The sequence below is a fragment of the Limanda limanda genome, chromosome 19, assembly GCF_963576545.1.
Source record: "Limanda limanda chromosome 19, fLimLim1.1, whole genome shotgun sequence".
NCBI lineage: Eukaryota > Metazoa > Chordata > Actinopteri > Pleuronectiformes > Pleuronectidae > Limanda > Limanda limanda.
In genome coordinates, this window is record NC_083654.1 from 2,430,314 (window position 1) to 2,446,223 (window position 15,910).

The window sequence follows — 15,910 nt, forward strand, 5'->3', positions numbered from 1 at the left end:
TCTGTGTCCCTGCAGCCTCTTTACTACTCTCTCTAGTAAAAAGGGGTTATCTGAGTTACCATGGCCTCTCTGTCAGATCCAACCGGTCTGACCTCTCTCATTAACAAGATGTTTCCGTCTACAGAACTAAACTGAATGTCAGCAGATCAGCAGATTCAGAAACAGTTAGAGAGAGAGAGAGAGAGAGAGAGAGAGAGAGAGAGAGAGAGAGCTCAAATGACTGTGAGTGAGTCTGTCTGACTTGTGATGAGCTCGTTTTTACTGCACTAGAGGTGTTGCGATAACCATGTAGTCAAGATAACATGAAATATTGATATAATGTTAATAATACACATAAAACATACAATCTCAACCTCAGACCGATCTGCATACATTTTAAGTAAGTATTTACTCCTGATGTACATTTAATATCAATCATAAGTCATCAATTAGAACAATTGACATTAGGTTGTGGGACATCCATATGGTTATGGTTCCTCGTCCTTTGATTTGTCTTTAGCTAGCTCCCTCTCTTGTAGCTAGCTATTAAGTTCTATTAGTTTAATTAAAAATAAAGCTTTACTTCAACCTGTATTTATCATTTTAAGATTATAATATAGCAGGAATAATTATTATGTGGCAATGATTGAAAAAAGAATGAAACTATCCCTAATTATATTAGCCTAAATATACTCTCCCATAAACACACGCACTCACACGCACACACGCACGCACACGCCAAGCATGCAGGAGTGAGACAGAGGAGGAAGAGAGACAGACATTTTGCCTTTTTCCATCTCATTACAGTACATTGCTCCACTTCACAAGCCCTAAATAACAAACATTTACCCGCTGGCAGGCAGCAGACTCTGCAGACATCTCTGCGTCTGTGCTCCATAAAGAGCAAACAGCATCATTAAGAAATGCAGTGCGAGGAGTGACTGCCCCACATTCAAAAACACAGGCAACCGTCCTAAAAAAAGATTAGGGGCTGAGCAATGTGTCTGCATGTCTAATCTAACCTCCACTACAGACTGCTACTCCTCATGATGAACTGAATTGACTGGCATGATCAATTTATCTGAACTTCCTGACTCCCATTGGCCAGCTGAGGAGGTCATCCAATAAGATCTGAGGATTGGTCTAATGGGAGCCGGGCTTAAAGCCACCGGAGATCTGAGGCTCACCACAGACTCTAAACACATTAATAGATTCCAACACACCGAGGAACAGGAAAGGGAATAGGAGGATAAATATTACAATATACCAAGGCAGACAACTCCCTCTTCAGTAAAGAGGTGTGTTTATATAACTGTGTTATATCACTGCTGGGAGCAGTTCTAGAGAGGTTTTTAGATCATTACTGAATATTTTAAGAGTTTACTCTCGTACTGAAGAAACATCTAAACTCTGCTTCTTGCAGCAACTCTATTAAAGAGAAACTACTTGAGTTTAATTACTGATATAGAGGAAAAGGTAGAAAAGTCACAGTGTCTGGAACCCTGTGTACACTGCAAAAAAATAAAAGGTTAGAAACAACTCGCTGCAGTAGATTCTGTAATGTTGAGGAGAACCCAGTCTTGGATCTATGAAGAAAAACACCTACAGTTGTGTTGACTAATTGTCTTTCGGTCTGATCATTTATTTTGTTATAAAAACATAAAATACTTAATTCTGAGAATTCTTGTGTCACCAGGGTCTGGATGATTTAACCAGTTCATTCCTTATGTTGATCTGAAAATTGACACTCGCCATAAACAATTATGTTGACTGCATTTATACACCACAGTCTTATTGACCATCAAAGTGCTTTACAGTACAAATCACATTCACCATATTCACACACATTCATACAGCTCTTCCACAGTATATGCTGCGGTTTTCATTCACACTGTTTCTAACTACATTCAACCTCTTCTGTTTTTTGACCACTTCAAACAACACAACTTGCTTAAAAGCCACTTTTTTGTCCAGTATAGGCACCTTGACGACTTTTGATGAGTTTAATTATCTTGATTAGAATGACACCCACCAAAATGTCCAGGCAGGCAGCTTTCAGGAGCGTGATCTGGTCTGCGATGGTCAGCCCCGTGAAGCCAGGCACTCGTTTGGCAAATTCCACGATCTTGATAATGCACTTGGTGGCCAGCTCGCTGAATTTGTCCCACAGGCCCAGGTCCAGCCTCACACGGTGGTCTGCACTCGAGTTCTGTGAGGCACACACACACACACACACACACACACACACACACACACACACACACACACACACACACACACACACACACACACACACACACACACACACACACACACACACACACACACACACACACACAAACAGAGAACAAGCCGTCAGGCAAAGAGGCAGCTACTTTCGTCATTGCACAGACTGTTGCTAATGATCTCCTCAGTGCACCCTCTTCACTCTGCTCCATATGTGTCAGTTACCTACAGTAAATAGGCTCCATAAGACCAGAGCTCTCAAAAACACTGGCAGGATTGTTGTTGTGAATACGTCGAGCTGAGCCGAGCCGGGTGGCCGGGCCTTGCAATAATGAGCATAACAGTGCCAGTGGGATGCTTATGCAATGATGGGATGCAGAAACAGAGCTGTGACAGGTAGCACAGGGCGGTTTGAAGCCAGAGCTGCCATTAATACAGCTACACCGTCCAGAGCCTACACTGGAGGGAAGCAGGACGGGTGAAAGCCAGGGAACAATAAAGACATAGCTGATCGCAATATACGGCAAGAGGAAAAAGTGGAAATAAATGTGCTGTAAGAGACCAGAGAGGAAAGAAAGAGAAGGAATAACAGATGACAGGGAGGGAAGTTAAGAGTGGGTGAGCTGAGTAGTGTGACAGAGCAGAGGAGAAGCCGTGGTATAGAGAAAATATGTTCCCTAACTGCTATTTAGGGCCATTGATTAAAACAACAAATGGCTTCAGAAAATAGAATAGAAAAACTCACTGCGCAACTTTATAAACTGTCAATTTATTATAACTTGGATCCTACTTTTGTAACTTATGTCATTATTTCTTTCAACAGGGGAAATAATATATATACACAACCAGTTAGATGGGATGTAAAAGGCTCAATAAAATTGAAAAAGTGAGAGTTCCTGATCTGCTGGTAATAACCATTAATTGTGCACAACTATGGTCAACATGACAAGAAGTCTATCTATTAGCTCTGATGGCTGTTAACAATCGATGTGGTTATCACTGTCACCTCACACCAATAAGGTTCTTAGTACTGCCAGGTTCTGTGTGGGGTTTGAACGCTCTTCTCCTCAATTAATCAATCAATCAAATTTTATTTGTATAGCCCATATTCACAAATCACAATTTGTCTCATAGGGCTTTAACAAGGTGTGACATCCTCTACCCTTAACCATCAACAAGAGTAAGGAAAAACCACAAAAAAAAAACTTTTAACAGGGCAAAAAGAAGGTAGAAACCTCAATTTTCTTGCGGAGCCTTATATTGGTGACCTGCCACAGTCTAAACAGATGCAGATTGGGTGTAAGTGAATTGAAGACTCTGTAGGTGTGAATGTGATTGGTTATTTTTCTCTGTATGTTGGTCCTGTGATATGCTGGCACCACTTCCCCTCCTCTCGCCCAATGTCAGCTGGGAATGACCCCCTAATCCTTACCAGACAATCTGTATAGATAATGGTTGAATGGATTCTGATAAGAGTTCTGCTATCCTAACCTGAACCCAGGGGGTCCTGATATAAGCACTCAGGTCGTGTTTGTCTATGTTTATCTGTGGCAAGTTAAAAGTAATCCACTTTAAGTTAAAATAATAGTAACTTCATCATCAATAATGATGCTAAAACCTGGGGTTAAAAAGTACATTCCTTGGTAAAGTGGTGAAGTGTGATGAAAAAGTAATGTGAAACTGTTAAAATAACCATTAAACCTAATTTATATGGTTAAACAATGTTAATTTACAGTGTTTGTGCATGGTTACCATCGGGATCCGACCCTTGTTATATTCACAAAATAAAATAATGAATCATTAAATTAAAATGTGCTCTTATTTTGAAGGCGAAATAGATAATTTCTGATTCCATCCACATACCTGGGGGAATCGTAGTGTTTTTCACAAGTTACCATTGTTGAAACACTAGCTAAACCTTGCGTGGTTACTTCTGTCTTTCAGACAGTCTTTCAGTTGAAAGATTCTCTAATGTATACAATACGTTGTTTCTTCCCATAGAATAACAAAGTGCTGCGAATAGATGCACTGTATGAATGTGTGTGTGAATGGGTGAATGTGAAACTGTACCGTTAAGCGCTTTGAGTGGTCATCATCAGACTAGAAAAGCGCTATATAAATACAAATCCATTTACCATTTCTGTCATGAATATAATGTGTTGTCAGATGCTGCAATGTGTATGATGCTATATTCTTGTACTACATAAGAAATTCATGCGAGTAATTCATGTGAGTAAAGCAACCATTTCTGGGTCCTAACACATGCATGTTATGTTTTAAATCTGAGTAGTAAAATGAGAAATGCCCATTTAGCTGCTTCAGGTCAGAGCTCTGGTATTGTGTCTCTTACTGAGACACTAGAACAAAGCCATCAATAAGGTCACAAGTAACATCAATCTGCAAAAGATTAATTCTCTAACTAGTGTGAATATTATAAGTCAGGTGCCTCAAAAATAAACAGCTGGTGGTGCTAATTTTCTACTCGGGCACCGTTTATTACAAGATGATGTAATTAAAATAAGACCATATCAGCCAGTGGAAAAAATGATGGAAATACATATATATGACATTTCTGTGTGTCTCATGTTTTAATATAAGAAAGGTTACGATCTGTGTTGTAGTCTTACAATCTGAGTGTACGTCTTTATATCTTTCATCGTGCATGGTACCAGCACAGACTGAAATGCAGAGAACAACTGGAGGTCTGTTGTTTAGCCTCGGTCTATCGAGGCCTTCGTTCATACAGATGTTGCCTTTGCAAGTGACGATCATCACTATCGCTCAGTCTGGATCCGCACAACATTTACTTTCATGGACACACCAGCTGTTTCACCTAAGCGTATCAAGGTTTCAAGGCAATATTTCCACGTATTGTAGAATTTTTTTTTTTCACTCATTTTAAAAACTGAAAATGCACTTTATCCTGCAATGGCTCAAACTCTACAGATTGTTTTATCCCAATAAAGACACATTTTTGAGTGAAATCCTTGCTGTAAATAAAATCATAAAACAATGGAGAAATTGGACTTAATTCCAAAGATAACACTGTCAGCATCTCCCCTCACTACATGCCTACAGCATCTCTTATATCCCAGAGTAATGCTACCCATTATTTTTTAGCTTCATCTTTATCACCAGTGTTTCTGAGACATGGGAGCATCCAAAGTAGAAACATCCAAAGGGGAGATTCTGTGGTTGAAAAAAACGGTTTGGTTATTGTTTACTGTGGATTAGGGCTGCAACAAACAGTTCTAAAAAGGGAGGGGAAAGAAATGGCCATGGGAGCAGGGGATAATGTGACAGATTCAGACGGAGGAGAGCAGCTGCTGGGGAATGGCTTGGGTGTAGCAGAGGAGAGCTGTGGTGCGCTGGCTGATGGTGGGGATGGAGCATCTGATGACCGTTCTGTTTTGTGATGGTTAACATGGAATAGCCCATCTGTTCTCCATGGGTGAGTCTCCACATGTAGCAAGGACACAAGGCACACACTCACAGAGAGGGGGGACACGCACCAGCACTTCACACAATGAGGAGGGACGATCTTTACACAATGTACTGGATATATGTTAGACAAGGGACGTCTGTACTACACAGCACGTTCAACATATCTTTTTGTTATCTGGCTTTGCTAAGTGTAACAACCGCGGTCTCGCTAAGCGGTCACGTGACAGCTGTTATCAACATTATTAGTCCACCGAGCACGTTCACAGGTAATAAAGGTAAAAGAGAAGGAACGACAGCTGACGAATAATTGTAATATAATATAACGTCACTGCCTTATCCTCTTTGCAGGAGTAGATCTGACTATAATAACATTTGTGTATTTGATCAAACTACATGTGTTTGAATATGAGAGTTTTACACTCATTCTTACGGCTGGGTCAAGCAAACATAATTCAGAGTGGTGTGTAGGCTCACTTTACAAAATAGTCCAAGTTTGCGCTTGTCATATAATAAAAAAACATGAATATTTATATTTTCCAAATATGTCGTTTTACAGAGTAAAACTTAAGCTGTTAGGTCTCCCTGGTGGAAAAACTGTGTACTGAAGACTCAATGTTTTTCATTTGCCTTGTAAAATGCATACTGGGTTAATACTGTGTACCTGCCATTACCGTTATTCGTCTGGAACAAGTAGAAACTGGAAGAACTTATTTTTAAAGTCTGTAAGTGTTTGGACTGTTACATTTTTTGTTAAATAAAATGGTAAAATAATGGTTAATAAAGTCTGAACTATAAAAAGAAATAGTTTTACATCAATATAGAAAGTATTCTGTGGTAAAGTCTTTTAAACAAATAAATCCTGCAGTTGAAATGGTTCAAAAGTAAGTGGGAACTTGGCTACTGAATGTTTCTTGGGCAGCCGAATGTTGTTTCATGATTAGTTAAGTCTATTGATTCCCCTTTTTATGGTAAGAACCAGCTTTTTGGGGAAGAGTTTGAACTCATAAAAACAATACAGAAATCCATAAAAAGTTCTCTTGTCAGAATCAGAAAAGGTTTTTGCCACGACCAGGCCACGCATACACATATAATGAGCAGGAATTGTTCACATTGCGATTCACAGGCCTCAGGAGGGACAGAAACAAAGCCCTGAGAAGCTGTATTTGACTGCTGCATAGGCTTTTTACTTCCAGCTAATTAATAAAACCGCAAAAATACTTTTTTACAGAGTGCTTTGCGCCTCCAAACAAACTCCTTGGACACTTTGGCTGTTTACTCAGCAGAAACAACTGTACTGAAAGCCTCTTCAATTCCAAACTCAGCTCAGGAGAGACTGCTCAGTGTGGGCAAAGCGAATATATGCTCGCTCTGTGTGTTTTAGCCAGTCTTACTGATTCGATCTGCCTAAAGATGCCACTTTATGGTTGACTATTAATTTGGTTAAATCTCCCTGTTTCTGTCTTTGTCATTTTAAAGTCAGAAACTGTCTGAACAACATAAATAATGAATAAAACTGTCAAAAAGGGAGTCAAAGAAAATGATGCATTATATAACAGAACCAAAACCCAGACAGAGAGAATGTTAAAGTCAAGTTTCACGGGGTGTTATCATACAGTCTATGGGTGTTATGTAATCAATTCATTTATGTCCAAAATGCTCAGTGTGTTTTTTTCTTGTCTGGGTAGAAAAGTCTGTGGAGCAGCATTCAGAAACAACAACTCTACAGTGGAACCCAGAAAAATGACACATCCGCTTCCATTGGTCTGAGGGCTTTTGACTGAAGCACTTTCAAGGAGTTTTTTCAATTCAACATTTGTCTGTTTAAATTTGGTTATTGAAAACCACCAAAGATCCCCGAAAATAGGAAGGTGAGGCAGGTTTTACAGCCCCACTCCCCTGAACCGAAAAAAGAGAAGATCCACGATGCATTCAGTGAGTTCACAAGAGGATAAATGTGAATGCACCCAAGTGAATAGAGGATTCATTCAGATCAGTTTGCTCAGATCACATCCGGACGTGTTCTGTGCTGCATGGAAGGTGTGCTGGGATGAGATGGAGAACCAGACGTCCTCTGTATGAGAGGAAGTCATTCATACTCATTTAGTTGTTTCTCAAACCACATAAAATGGCTTTGTCCATGACGCCTGAAATTTCCGAAAAGCCCATACAGACATCCATCTTTCTCACTGTCTGTTGTTTGCATATTTGCAGAACCGTGCATCTAACCTGTGTTACTCTTGGCTTGTGTATTGTTAAGGGCCAACTGAAGTGCAGTGTCAGTTTTGATGTGACCTGGACAAGTGATTCATTCAAAACCAATAATCTTTGAATAAATAGTCGACCAGTGCTCTGTAGCAGCAGAGGCTAGGACTCTGACACTGTCGATCATGACAACAGCATGTTCACATCATCGGGGGCATTCATGACAATAACAACTGATTCTCCGGTTCGGGGCTTTAGTGAAGCTTCACTAAACCTTGAATGAACAGGTGAACAGCTGTTTGTAAATGTTTTTTTATTTATAAAGCGCTTTTCTAGTCTGATGAAGACCACTCATAGCTCTTTACTGTACAGTTTTACATTCACCCATTCACACACACACATTCATACAGTGCATCTATTAGCAGCACTTTGTTGTTCTATAAGGGGCAATTCGGGGTTCAGCATCTTGCCCAAGGACACTTCGGCATGCACTTGGTGTTTTGTTCCCTCTCTCCTTCTCCAACAGCATTTGGTATTTTAGAATAAAAATGCTGTAAGCAATAACAAGTGGTCACTGGAGACATCTATGGAGACACAATCTGATACCAAGTGTGAAGCGACGAAGTTAGAGCTGTCTGCAGATCCCATCGCCTGAGATGTTAAAGCCAGGTGTGAACAGGGCTTCAGCCCGGCCCCGGGGACTGTTTCAGCGCGAGAGGCCACGAACCGACCGCATCACTGAAGTGACTGTGAAGACAGCTAGAGCACCCCCCCCCCCCCCTACTCTTCACAGCACATCAATCCCCCTGAGGTTGTTACTGTGAGGCAGTTAGCACCGTGGCAGGCTGGACACTAGCAAACAATCTATTGTGTGGCCACCCAGGAGAGAGAGAGAGAGTGGCAGATAAAGGGAGACAGAGAACAGCAGAGAGAGAGATCATTAAATATGATCTGGGGTTAAGTGAGAGGCACATTTTCTCTGTGTTTAAATCACAGATAACGAGCTGCAGTCGACACAACAGCACTATGGATGCACATTCCACTGATTGACGTCTGATTTGATGGGGACGGAGGAAGCCGTGTGTGTATGTGTGTGTGAGAGAGAGAGAGAGAGAGAGAGAGAGAGAGAGAGAGAGAGAGAGAGTGTTTGCACAAAGCACATATGTTTGGGGGGGTTGGAGGTGACCGATATTAAAGCAACTTATCATGCTCTCTTCCCTCTGGCTGGAGAGAGAAAGAAGGAGAGGGGACTAAAAAGGGGAGCTAAGGGAGGGAGGAGGGTGAGATAATTCTTGGTTGGTTTTTCTTTTTCCAACAGTCCCCCCCCCCCCCTCCCCCCTCGCAATTCCAGTCAATTACACCGGTCCCATAATTCAATACAGCGAAACAAGGAAGTTGCCGGGGAATTCTAATTTAATTTAAGGTCATTTATTCAAACAAATCATAGAAGTTGCAACATTAGGAGAATAAGCTGGCTGTGAGGAAATGAGCGCTGTGCTGTACGTCAGCAGACTTGTGTGTACAGATGCAGAAAGGGAAAAGGCTGTGAAAGCAGCCAGCACCTGTGACGGATGGCGACGCCGGTCAAACTGTAAAGTGGCTGATATCTCCAGCCCGGGCCGTGTGCTGTGCAGCAGCAGCGGAGGCCGCCCGGAGCCCTCTCGGGCCCCGCAGAGCGCTAATGTTTTATTTTGTCTTTGAAAGTGCCAGGCTCGTTTGTCATCGCCATCACTGTCAATGAAGCATTATTCATTGTCGAGCTAAGCCCTCTCACTTGCCCGGCTATCTCCGCTAACCCGGCAATGAACTCCTAAATCACTGCAGACTAGGATTTGAATATTTCACCACAATAATTGGAGCTTTAACCTAATCTAGGGGCGCAGGAGCTTCTCTTCTGTTTCCAATGAGGAGGACTCAAAAGGCGCATCAGGATCCAATCACTAATAATAAGGAACTTCTCACAGTCTGTGAGCAAGCATAATTACCACTGATCCAGATTAAAGCTTTATCTGGGGCCGACTGCCGCTCCAACAAACAGCAAACACTGGTTACTATCGTAACCAGGGAGCAATATTTCTGCTATCATGTCGTACTATTTTCAGCTTTGCATTTTGTTTCAATGCCGACTGATTATTTTGTAAAATCAGGAAGTGTCTTTTGGGAGATTGAATGGGATGAGGGTGGAGAAGAGAGGGGTTACAGCGATTAGCAGCTTTGTGTTTTAGACTGAAAAGGAGGAAAACAGAGCTGTGGAGGTGGAAGGCGACTGTACAATGGAACCACAGCTGCTTGCCGCCCAGCTGCTCTGTTTTCCCATGTCTCGCCCATCTCCGCTCTGACGTTCATTTTTAGAAACAATCTTCATCACGGCGCAGAGGGAGACTTTACTGAACATTATAGCTGCTGACTACATTTGTTTATCCTGGTATAAACAGCATTTTAAATGATTGACAGGTGTCTTGAGATTTCCACCACATCATTAAGCATACACCCCCTCCTGCGCTCCATCTCTCCCCACAAAAGAGTGTTTGTGGAGCGCCTTGTCAATCACAGCTCACTCCCCGCCGAATGTAATCTATATGTTAGTCAACTTAAAAACAAATACATTAAACGCTGTCAACTCGCTGCACAATGCCGCCATTCCTCAGTGTCAATCAACGTGCATCCAGCTCAACATGATTTAGAGCTGTCAGCCGGTCCCGCAGCTTCAACTGTTTGTGTGACGGAGCATCTCCAAACTCAACCCAACGACGGGTTTGCAGTGACGTGTACGAGCTGGTTCTCTCTACAGAGGTTTTCTTTCCACCTGCATAACCTCTGACCTTTGCACTGAGTCGTGACGAGCACAGAGCCGCCCCTCAGGGGAAGGAGAGGTTTGTCACACCAATGGTAAATGGTAAATGGTTTTGTATTTAAATAGCGCTTTTTATAGTCTTGATGACCACTCAAAGCACTTTACAGTAGTTTTATATTCACCCATCCACACACACATTCATACAGTGCATCTATTAGCAGCACTTTGTTATTCTATGGGGGGCCATTCAGGGTTCAGCATGTTGCCAAAGGACACTTCGGCATGCAGATGGGTCAGACTGGGGATCGAACTGCCGACCTTCAGGTTGGAGGATGACCACTCTACCCCTCAGCCACAGCCGACCAAATGAGAGGAGTTCGTAATCAGTTTCATACAAGGTCGGGCGTTTTGAGACTGGACAGCGAGGGTGAGCTTTCTCTAAGCATCCCCTCACTATGTGGTCTTTCAGGGGTCTGTCAGTTCAGCACAGGGCCCTGGTGTTTGAGGGTTCACCAGCCTGTGACTTGTGCTGGAAGATGTCAGGGGTAACAGAGCTTGCACAAACCCTGACAATCGCTCTCGACACCCAGCTCGGCCAGCGCCTGAATGTGTCGCTTGATTTACAAAAGCAGATAATGATGCAAGGTGGATTATCCATATTTATTCTATTTTTCAGACATGTCAGAAGCAAGAGGCTCGATTCGGCATCTGCAGCAACCAGATGGGGAGCTGTCTGGCTCACAAGCACATCCCTTATGAGGGGTTGAAACTGCATCGTCTTCCCTCCATAAGAACTCTTTTCTTATTTTTAATTTCCCTTCGCACTCTTGCAACATTTTGAACTGGGGTAAACAAATCCTACTACCATCTCAGATTTGTCTCGACAGAGGGAGCCTGGAGGGGGGGGGGGGTGATGTGTTAGTTGCATCGTGCTATTACGATCCATGACTTTCACTATCTTTCTATCAGGCTTAATGTCAAATCAATAAGTATTGAGAGCAGAAGAAGAGGAAGTGCTGGCGAGGATTTGCCTGGACAGTCGGTGGTGTACGTGTGAGCTCGGGAGGTGCATTCGATGTGGATTTAGAGTACAGTACAGGGGATTGATTATCACTATGAGCTCTGCACTCTGGGCTAGCTGGCAAGAATCAGATCAAAGATGGGAACGCTGTCCCCGGCCGGTGCAGAGTCACAGGATCAGAGAAACACGGTAGCTCTGTTATCTTTATGATTCAAATAAACGACCCTCTGTGTAGACGTATACTTTCAGAGAGATGTGTTCCAGGCACTGCAGGACAGTAAACTCACCGTGTGGTATTTGCCAAGCTGGCAGAGGGAGGGGAAGGTTTCTTGATGGGCCTTGCGAATCTTTTCAATGATGTTCTCCAGCTCGGCTGTCAGCTCGTAGCTCTCTGCCAGCTCCGGCTTTGGGCTCTCTTTCTTCTTCTTATTCCGGTCATTTCGAACAGCTGAAGGAGAACAAAGGATTAGGATTAGGCGTTGACAATGAAGCCTGTAAATCGTGGCAAATGTGGACGTTGGTGGATGGAAATGAAATAAAAGACATTTTGAAGAAGGAACAACAGAAGTTTGTTGCTTGTAAGCACATTTTCTTTTTTGCTGGTGACTTTTCAAGAGATGCAGCAAGTTGTCAAGTTATATAAACCCGAGACCTTACATAAGGACAGAAAGTTTGGAGCTGCAGACTCTTCTGTCGGCTGAACCGGTTTCTGTCAGTATACTGCCACTGGCAACGTCTCAAATAAGGAGAAAACAAAAGTGGCTGTAAAAACTCAAGTGCTTCACAAATGGGCCGTGCGATTTGTGAGGGCATTTTCAATTAATTTCCCATTTCTATTAGTTTCCTCTTACTAATGGTTTGTGGGCTTTTTTTAGGTGGCTCATCTGAGGTTGGCCCGAGGCGTAGATGGATATGGATGACTTTCTTCAATTGGATTGTTGTGAATGTGAATGTTAATTATTCACATTCATTTAATCGAGGAAATATCAAACTACAATAATTAGGTGTGCAAAGCTATTAAGTACATTTGCCGAAGAACTGTATATATAATAGCAGTCAAGTCAAAGTCAAATCTCCAGAGAATGTCCGAATGAGCCGATGTGAGAAGATCCTCTACAGCGAGCAAGTGGGTGTGTTGATGACGCTTCAAAACACGCAAAAAAAGAAAGAAAAAATAATACAAATATCTCTGTATGAAAAGACACTGAAAAATATGACAAGGGAGCTTTTGGTGATAAGGGCAATGTTCTGTAAACAAATATCTGTGATCTCCCCACTGACTCTGCCTGGTGAACCACCCCTCATCTGGGGTTCATGTCTGTAAACGGCTTTATAGAGTCAAACATCATCAAATGCATTTTATTCCGATAATTGATTATTTGTTAAGAGCAAATAGTCAGATTCTCCCATGACTATTAATGCAAAACTTGCAAGACTGAAGAATTTTAGGATGAATTCTTGTCTCTGCACTGCCTTCTACCAATGTGGCTTTCATTGATGCTTTTTTTGCCAGTGCTCATAACCGTCCGGCAGCTTTAACTGATACTTAAATAACAATGTATATGATGTCAATGGGAAAACAACGTGACAATGTAAAAGGTTAGTGATGAACCTACAGAGAAATGTCAGCTTAATCTGCAGGGAGTGAAACAGGCAGGAGTTACAACAAAGCCCAGGCTGCTGTGTGTAAACTGCACCTTGAGAGACTAGAGTCCACAGGGTCCTTTGCTTCATTAGGTGCAGATATTTGAAGTCTGACTTAAACAAACCAAGCAGGTTTATTACAAAACGCACAGAGCGATCATCTATACATCACAGGTCTCCGATCACCCTTTCAAATAATAAGGAAAGGAGCTGGAGAGAGAGTGCTAGGCCCCGTTGTCAGCGCTGAGACACCCAAGGGACCTTCCGTGACATAACAACATTCACATCCTCTGCCCTAGTTTGTAATAAAAACCCCTCTATATTACCACATTAAAGCCAAGGTTGGAAACCTTTAAAGCAGATCTACAAATAGAGAAAAATATTTTGCAAACAGTGGCCTACTTAAACAACAGAGAACATGGTGAAGCTTATGAAACCTCCCCTCTCTTCAGCTCTCACAACCACGTTCATATTCAGAAATCTAGAAAGGTTTTGTATCAGAGGTGTGAACCACAGGTTGCACTGGGACCCGGTTACAAGAGCGTTTGCACACTAACTGTGACATATAAAGGGAGAAGGGAACACACACAGACAGGAATGTTTGTGGCACTGAACGCTCTGAATAATATGAAACAACATGTGAAGTACAATGAAGCGGGACAAAAGCTATAGTTTGGTGTAAGTTGCTTGGGAGCCTGAAGGCCACAGAGCTGAAATCGCACAGAGATGGTTCAATGGGGAGAGTGGCTCTGCATGGGGTCTAATCTTGGTACAGAATACAGAAGGTTGATGTGACTTTGTAGAGCCTTGCATGTGAGGAGAAGGATGGTGCTGACATTTCAGAGCTGCAGTGAGACAAGGATGATGAGAGAAAACAGCAAAAAATAAAGTCCAGGTCTAGGTTCTGACTTGTTTAACCCCAACATTGCACAAAACAGAACCATTCATACAAACTCTGGACTTTCTCCGAACAACGCAGCAGGAACTTTTTCAGTAAGATGCTTTCACAACAGCACAGAGATCTCCAGGGCGTTCATTTGAGGGGTTGTGCAGCAGGAAGCGACAGGACGTCATATATTAATTATACTGTGGAGATCATGTGTTTCTGCTTACAGCACAACAACACTGGTGTCGGCCCTTATCACCAAAAACTCCTTCGACATCTGCATCAGTGTCTTCTACATGTATGGTTCCGCTTCTTCATCCTGAGATATTTGTATTATTTTTGTTTCCCCCATTTTTCATGTGTTTTAAACGTCATCAACCCACACCTACATACACTCACTCACTGTGAGTAATGCAGTGGATCTTCTGCTGTTCTCTAACAGGGGCTCACGCTGACATTTTCTCACAAACAGCCCCTCCAGACAATGTCAGGAGATTCAGTGCATGTCTGAAGCAGCTACGGACACTTTCACAGGTTGAAATTCTGACAGAAACATTGTAACTTCTATTAAAGGCATATTAACAACATAGATTATATGAAGAACAAATGTAGGCAATAAAGTGTAAAAGGCAACTAGATTGATGTGATGCAACACAATAATTTCTCCTTTACTTTACAATTTTTTTTACCAAATTACATTTTTGGTATTTAGCTATGATATTGAAATTGTAATTGTAGGCTATTTTTACTCAAGCTAAGGTTTTCAGTACTTTTCCTATACTGAATGGGTGGACTTATTGGCTAACTGATTATGAGTTTCTGCACTAAGCTACACATCTTGCACATTTCTCTGAACTATATCAGTCTTGCCATGTGACTCTGGTTCAGATAAATACTTCTCAAATGTTGGTATGTCTTTAACTTGATGAGCTGCAACTGTTGCACACTGCTTACAATGCTTAAACCCAAGCACAGACTTTCCAACCACCATCAGCTGTAAACATATAGACCAATGTACTTATCTCCATAATCAGGCATTAACCCAACACATGGGTTAGAGTCCAACGTAAACATCTCATCTGTTTTATCAGCAGTGGCTGATACCCTTAATCTGTTTGACCCGATGGATGTAAACTGACACATGCTGGTAGCCTACTTTCAAACTGCAGTTTCTTTTTTATTGCTCCATATATAGTGCCAGAAACGAATCAGTGGCGCTCAGGGACATGGGATGTTGTGCACATCTGTTTTATTTTGACACATTTCACCCACATCTCACCGGATCCTCTGGCTCCACACTGTACGAGCGTCTCAGTGCATGGTCGATACGAGTCGGACTGAATGCTATGGTCAGCCTTCTGATTCGTTCTGACTACTCTGATGAGAGGCAGCAGTTAATGTGCTGACATTAATCACTCCATACATTTTGACCTATATCTTTGACCTATATGTCCGTATCATTGAAGTAGCCTTTGTACTGTATGTACTAATATATATGTATAATTTCCACTACATCAACTGCGATTATACAGTTAGTAAAGCAAGCTTTGACAATGACAATGTTAATTACTTCACTGACTAAAATGTGATCCGGGAGAACACTAACACTGACTAATTGTAACAAAATCAAATTAGATAGAGTTCCTGGCCACAGACTGGATCAGTTTTAAGATGGTTACAAATTTCGATTGTATTTTACCTGACAATGTTAATC

At 42.0% G+C, this 15,910-nt stretch overlaps 1 protein-coding gene across 1 annotated transcript in view; it reads right to left on the reverse strand.

Moving 5' to 3' along the window:
• Positions 1-15,910, reverse strand: part of LOC133026027 (retinoic acid receptor beta-like) — a 122,961-nt gene that overhangs the window by 15,229 nt on the left and 91,822 nt on the right. The window contains exons 4-5 of the mRNA XM_061092840.1: positions 11,954-12,114; positions 2,012-2,188 (exon numbers count right to left, since the gene is read on the reverse strand). Coding sequence (XP_060948823.1) covers positions 2,012-2,188; positions 11,954-12,114 — 338 coding nt within the window. The remainder of the gene's footprint in view (positions 1-2,011; positions 2,189-11,953; positions 12,115-15,910) is intronic.